Source organism: Hetaerina americana, unplaced genomic scaffold (genome assembly GCF_022747635.1).
Source record: "Hetaerina americana unplaced genomic scaffold, ioHetAmer1.1.p SCAF_60, whole genome shotgun sequence".
NCBI classification, from domain to species: Eukaryota; Metazoa; Arthropoda; class Insecta; order Odonata; family Calopterygidae; genus Hetaerina; species Hetaerina americana.
Genome location: NW_027287206.1, coordinates 795,948 through 803,673, shown reverse-complemented (window position 1 = coordinate 803,673; position 7,726 = coordinate 795,948). Strand labels below are relative to the sequence as shown.

General features: G+C 36.3%; 1 protein-coding gene across 4 annotated transcripts in view; it reads right to left on the bottom strand.

Annotated features, from left to right (window-relative positions):
* Positions 1 to 1,330: 1,330 nt before the first annotated feature.
* Positions 1,331 to 7,726, bottom strand: part of LOC139695591 (IQ motif and SEC7 domain-containing protein 1-like) — a 250,136-nt gene continuing 243,740 nt past the window's right edge. For all 4 annotated transcript variants that reach the window (XM_071594386.1, XM_071594390.1, XM_071594388.1 and 1 more), the window contains 2 exons: positions 6,966 to 7,478; positions 1,331 to 4,218 (listed from right to left, as the gene is read on the bottom strand). In XM_071594386.1, the coding sequence (XP_071450487.1) occupies positions 3,920 to 4,218; positions 6,966 to 7,478 (812 nt within the window). In that variant the 3' untranslated portion in view covers positions 1,331 to 3,919. The remainder of the gene's footprint in view (positions 4,219 to 6,965; positions 7,479 to 7,726) is intronic.

The window sequence follows — 7,726 nt, the reverse complement described above, 5'->3', positions numbered from 1 at the left end:
CCACACAGAATCCATGTAACTTTCAGCAAATAAGAAATAAACTTATTGTTAAGCAAGACTAATCCAAAGGAATGATACGGTTTGGTTGCTAGATAATTAGTCCAGACCTTTCATATTACAAATAACACAACCTTTATGCTGTAACAACTTTCCCTCTTTCCAATTAATACTGGTATTATACATATCATGGAAGTTTTCTGCAAGGAAAAGCATTTCACTTTAATTTAACATATAATACCCCTTAGTACTAAACTATGCCTTGCTTTATTTGCAATTTTGATTACAGTAAAATTTTGACTCATATTAAGTGATTGTGAGATGAAAAATGTACTCTTTTATTTAAGGATTCATTCTCAAAATGAAGTTTTTCCTGACGCACTTGTACTCTCCAGGGTAAATTATTTTTTAAATTAATGGTCCACAGTCTTTCATATCTAGGCTGAGGGTCTTTGATAACTGTGATGGTTGTTTACCTTAATAAAAATTGGAGAGACACCTGTTAACGATTTCTCATACTTCAAATACCCTTAAGCCTTACTGGAGTACATTGCACGAAAAAGAGGACCAAAAATTACATGATTCTGGAGTTCCTATATTTATTATTGAAAATGTATCTCTACCTATTGTACACCTATCTAAAGCAATGGCCATTATCAATGCAGTTACGATATCCCTGGAAGCTAAAGTAAAAATGATAATTAACAAATATGTAACACGCCACATATTTAGAAGTGTAGAAGCATTAGCATAGTTTTATAGCATTGTGAAATCCATCAACTCTGAGAATGAGTTTTGAAATATTCTTTGAAACTTGGATTCACTTAAAATTTGGGTAGGGAACTTTTTCACGAAGGTCATCTGAGTGCACAACTTCAGCTTATTTGGCAAATGTTGAGTGATGTGAATATTTGTTACTTTATAAGAATGAAATATATGAACCTTCACTTATAACTTATTTATTTACTGCAATTGAATTCAGCTACGTCTACGTCATTTTCATATCAATCACTTCAGAACACGGAGAAATGGCTGCTCTAATGTGATTTCAGCCACCGGTATGAATTTCCAGGATTCTACAGTGAATAAACATTGTTCTACATGTAGCTGCTCATATTTTAATATAAAAACTCAATTTTCTTTGTATTTTTGCTACATCAAAGTAATTTGATCTTTTCTGTCTAATCCAATTGTATAATTCTGACCTGAAAAATCAAGAGTGCTGGTGCAACTTATGGCCCTGGAAATATGGTAAATATAGGATTTTGTATTCAGCTTTCTGGATACTCATTTCTTGCTTTTGAAGAAAATAAAACCAAGTGCAGTAAGTTCATTTATATCCTGCATACACATTAGCAGTTTTTATTAATTGATAGCATTATGAATCCAGCTTATTGGGTCCTTCATGAAACTGTACACATAAATACATTCTTATGTACATGATACAATATTCATCCATGAGGAAGTGCCATTTATGGAAACAGCCAAAAACCAATCACTTTTACGAAACTCCAAAAGACAGGAAATGGGAAATATGTGCTTTTAGCAATGGTGGTGGAGACAAATTAAAATACAGATACAGTAGATGTAGCGCTATGGTTCTTTTATCACAAATTCTATGATTTTCCAGGAAAAATGGCAACTTCAGGTGCTTTCACAAACAATATTATATTGAGAAATGTTTTAAATGACTATTTCTACATCTGCAGCTTCAACTATTCATTGCAAGACACCAAATCTTTTGGATTATGAAAGGTAATGAACATCTATGCAAGTCTTTGCAAGTAATGCTGGCCAAGCAGCTACTTGAAATTAAAATTTGTGACCAGAAAATAATGTTACATCTACTCATATGAATCATGAAAGTTACAAATATTCAAGAAAATTAGTTAAAAATCATAGATAACAACAAAATTTGTCAATGAAATGAAAAATTTTAATCATGACAAGGCATCTCCTTCATCAATAAGACCTAGATCTATAAATAATTTAAACACAGGTTCAACAATGAATAAATAAGAACAAGCATTTCACCATTTCCAAGGAGTTGAACAGAGACTAGGTGTCACACTAATAATTGCTTTACTGCTCAGCAGTAAATGTATAAGATTACATGAGAACAAGATTTTTTTTATCATTTGGGAAAGATATTAGCTTAAATTCTTAATACTTATAAATCACAGCAATTACAGTTATTTAAAATGAGGTTATTGTATAAAGTCATCCAGTCTTTTCTCCTTGTTCAAGTCTTCGTTGCTTAATATCAATGCCATGCAACAGCTTACTGATTAATATCACTGGGAATGATGCAATTCTTCATAGAGACAATATACATTTTATTTGAACAAATTTTTAAATAACCCAGCAAAGAAAAGTAACCCTAATAAGGATTCTTCAGTGGTTATAAACATGGGACAAGAGAATGAAACTTCAATAAAAACCTGAAGAGATTATTCATGGGACATATCTAACATGTACATTTTCCTTTAACAGTGAGAAACTAAGGCTAAGGTTTCACCATACATACTCAGAAGTACTGCTTCAATAAAATATCCTGGACACTTGCACCCAAGTTTATGCAACAGAAATGAACAAAGTGCCCAAGCTTAAAATATAAATACTATTTTCTATAATGCTAATACCTTACACAGAAACAAAATCAGCTAATGCATTATGTATTCCGCAAAACAATGATAATTCTTATCTAATCCCAAACATACATTGATCTTCATCAAAATGAAGCAGCTTTGGTGCTTGATGTGTTCTAGAGAATGGCTGTAGAAAGGCATCACATTGTAACATAATTTCTGAAGCATATATCATACAACCAAGCCCATAAATCACTCTTTGTTTTCATGTAATAAATTCCTTTTAAGATTTTACAAATTAAAACAATAAAGTTCAACAAAACATAAACTTTCAAATGATGATTAAATAGATTTACAGACAAACTACAACACTTTTGATAGAAGTACTCCTCCAGCCTACTTACATTTGTACATGGTACTATGACAAAAACAATAAGTTTAATCACACTAGAGAACTTAGAACAAGTCATTCAACTGACACCAATCAATAAGGGTGTGCCTTTTCCACAGTTTTACATCTCTTGCAAGGATATCTAAATACTGTCCCAAAACAGCAAAATTATGAGTAGCTACATGCTCTTTTCAGAGAACATAATAAAAACGCATTTAACAATGAAAGACTGCTTTCTATGGAAATGGTTAAAATAAATGAATTCTAGAATACAAGATGTATCAACCAGAAATAATATTTGAATTCAAAGGAATTAAGGATTAGCTCATAACCATGCCTCAAAATATTGTACTCAAATGCTAGGTGACAGTACAGAACATTACTTTGGAATGCGTAACACCTTTAAGGCAATTAATTCAAGGGCAGAACCATGACTATGTTTGGACAAACCAGTTCATCACATAAATTCAACACATACCCACGACTCCTTCCCATGGCAATGATATTTATCACCTCCATAGCTCCACACGAACTTCAAGCTCCCACGCTCAGTACAGCTACATTAAAAATAAGTGAAATGTTCACATTATGACAATGACCATGACCAAAAATAATTACTTTACTTTAAAATTCAGCTTGACTTAAACAGGTGTGCCAACATACAAGTCTCATCGTTCCCATTCATTTCAACAGGTGTAAAATAGGAATGAAGCCAGAGAAAAGCATGACTGAGGAAAATCATTTTTTGTTTTAGTGTTTCTCTCTGGACATTAAATCACTGCCGCAGATGAATCAAGATCACAATCAGTAAGTAGGTACACATGCAAAATGCAAACACTCTTGTCAGCACCACATTTCCTCCGGAGCCACCACTGGGTGACCGCTGCCAACCGAGTCTATTTCTTTGGCAGAAATCATCATGATGGACACAGCATGACATTGTTCACACCTCAGTGCTTCGTCCCACCGCATTGGCCCCACTTCCCAGCACACCACCACTCCCCACTGGTCCAGCTTCCTCCGAACGTGATGACTTGCGCTCCCGTTTACCAAACAACCCACCGAGGAAGGACTGCTGGTGGCTCATTGATTTGGAACAACTCAAACCCTTACTGCCGGCAGTTGATTGCTGCGGAGATGAGTCCCTGCTCACTGTGCTGGCCGAAGTGCATTGGAATGAAATGGACATGCCGCTGTCGAGTGAACCCACGCTCCCCCTCCTCTGTGGCTTCTCCCCTGAAACTAGTTCAAGAAGGAAAAACATTAGCCTCCAGAAGGCAAAATTCTACAAACAACAATTTTACTTCCATGAAAATATAACTTAATTTAATATGTGAAAGGTGCACCAATTTGATTGACAGCAGAGCCAAGGCTGCCCTTGGAAAGTGCTCATCATAGTAGCTATGATTTTTTTTATTGCAATATAACACTAACCTATGCAAGTGGTAAATAAAGTCATGCGCTGCATCTCTTTACTTTCTTACGTTTTTGCTCACTAGAACACACAAAAAAAGTGAACATTGCTGGGAACTCTGTTTAAGAGTTCTGGTCAAGTGCCCAATGTCATGCATCATATCACACTCATGCCACTAGAAAAAATCCCATTGAAGGTTGACAGCATGAGTATTTGATGGGATAGAATAGTTTTATTTTGCAGGGAACCATAATAATGCGCTTGCGATTCAACTGCTGGCACATTAGATGAATGCAAGTTAACATTGGAATTAAAATAGTCTTCACTTAAGGAGAGGATATTAAGGGATGCTCTTAAAACAGCATGAAATGAGATTGGTAACAATAAATGACAAGAGCAAAACAATTCAGGAGGATTCCTGGCTGAAGGAATATTCTGGCATTTACATTATTTATGCATGATGAAGGGAAACTAAGACTGAGTAATAAATTACATTGCACTGGCTATAGAAGTGTTCATACAGCACCTATTTATTAACAGGAGTTCTGAAAAATGAAATCCTGCCAAAATGTTTATGAAAACTAGAAGTTCAAGAAATGCCACTCTCATTGATTTTAAAAGCCCATTTATGCAAGCATATAGGACCGAGAGGTACAACAGTAAGTGTACTGAATTTCAAAAGAGAAAACAAATAGAGGAACATGTCCAAAGAGATTGAAAGCATCAAAAACCATTGTGGTAGTTAAATGTGTCACTGAGAAAAAAAAATTTTGATGGGACCCAACATTTCCTACATGAATTTCCAGAAAAGATCAAAAAATCTGCAAACCCTACAAAATCTGGATATCTATAGAACCAAACAATTTTATCTGAAATCTATCTACATTGCTCCCACCCGAGTCCCAAAAACTATCTGCCTAATTACTTCCAACAATCCCTGTGTGACTTTACCCTGTCCACAAATATGAATAAAAACCTTCATTAAAGTTTTCCATTGCCAGAAGCAGGCATAGGTGAACTGAACATATTCAACTTGCGATGACTTCTAATTATGACAGGAGTCAAATCAATGAAACTAGCATAAGGTACATTTACTTAAATACATTAAGCTAACAATATGACAATATTAAATCTGTGCACCATAAATTATGCAAATATAGAGATAATAAATAAAAATACACTAAAGGAACTATATTCTTCCATAACTAAATGAAATACATTGTAACATTTTGTAGATCGAGGTCCAGTCAGGCTTAAATTGGATGAAAATAATTTGTACTCAGCAATTAACAGTAAAAACTTTTGCCACTATTCAAAGCACTCAGTGCATTTAATTAACTTCTGAATACTGAGAAACTATATCATTGAAAGGGCATTGATATAGCAACAATTCTCTCGAATTTTGGGTCAAGGCATGTTGGTGCCACAAAATATTTCTTTCAGTAAGGGATCCATTTTTGAATTTTCCGCTAATAAATATCAGCCCTAGAGAAAGAATCTGCTCATTCCTGCCAATGCACACTGTTCAATTTCTGGCATTCATTATTTATTATTCATAACTCGGGAAATTAGTCAGCTTAATGATACAGAATTATGCATGTAGATATGTGCTCCACCAACAGTGTTTCCCTCCAGAGATTCGATAATTAATCAGTTAGTGCAGTGCAACCAATCAAAAGCCATTTAATTGTGATAATGCATTGAACAAATCCATTTATTTGCTCACTATTATTTTAAAAAGTTTTGGCCATCTCTTGTGACCATTATAAAATGGCTAGGAGCTGATATTAAAAAAAATTATTGATAGATTGAAAATGATCCTATTGATATCTTAGTTACAATAAATCACTGAAATGAACTGAAAACATCTAAACAATAATTACGAGCATGAGTATTGAAGAAGATTGCATAGATACAGAGATATAGATGAAGAAGATACATGCTCTTGTGAGTGATGACAAATGTGAGTTTGCTCTCTGACCTCTCTTATCCCTGATAAAAACCTGAGCTAAAAATTGAAAGATAACATTATATGCAGTCCTCTTATTAAATAAAATCAAACTCAACACAAGATCTGATATTATGTCATTGTTTTCAACTGCACAATTTTAAGCATTTACAATTCAGTGCTGAGTGAGTCAAGTGTGAAATAACCTGCAGTATTGAGGGTGAGAGTGTGAGCAGTACTTAGTGTGAGTATTCCAAAATTTTGAAAATTTAAAACCTAACAAGGATTTCTATTTGCCCCTTTAAAACTAAAGAAATAGTAAGAGTTAAGAGTGAAAATGAGTGCTGCTCTTCAGTGCACAAACTCATGTGATCAATTCCAATCACAGTCACTTTTTTCTCCTGTGATTTAATTTAGATACCTTGGACAAGCACCGGGGTGCAAATGCTGCGTCAGAGGGTGCCACACGCCTTGGCAGATACCCTAGTGAGCCTGTTGAAACTATACTTTCACACTCTGGTCTTTCCCTATCAACATTCATCCAACATCCAAGCTGACCCACTTCATAATGGTACACTCAGAAGACTTCCATCACGAAACGAGAAACCTCTGGCTGTCCACACTCACACTGATCATGTATGTCGAGAAGTGAGTTGCTTAGTGCCGAGCGCTTCAGGGTCCCCTCCACGCTTGGCCTGTCCCGACCGCTGCGACCCCCTTCGGCCCTCGGACACCCTCCAACGCTGCTGCCCAATGCCGACACTCCCTCAACCCCTTCCTCTGGCCCTGCCACCCCTCCTTTGACCACCTCCTCTTCGGGTGACGTGGCCCTCCCAACCACCCCCTGACCACCCCGTGGGTCAGGGAACATGGTGGCGGTGCCACTGTCCCTCGGCGATGACTCCTCTATGTCTGCCACGCCACTGTCTCTGTTCTCCGAGGCTGAGCCACGTCCCCCACGCCCACTCTTCTGCCGCTCCAGCTCTGCCTCTATGCGCAAACTCTCCATTTCGTCCATCTCGCTGATTGACTCACGCAGGTCCTCAGCAAATTTGCAACGGTCGTGCTCATTTCGAGCATTAAATTTCACCAGGACCTTGCCATCGACACGTTGCGAGAGACGTATTCCGTATGGGTAATCTGGAAATGGAGTGGATAAAATTGCTCAGAAATTATGACTACACGAATAAATTATGGGAGTCTCTGCCATCAACATACTTATTGTACATAAATGCAACTAAAACTGAAGAGGAAAAATGGAAACATTAAAAATTTTTCCAATGGGTTAGGCAAATGTCATAACCAAGAGACCCTGAGCATTAGGCAATTCAAAGATTTCATTTCTCTTCAGTAATGAAAGAATTACACAACACAGAGGATGCCACATA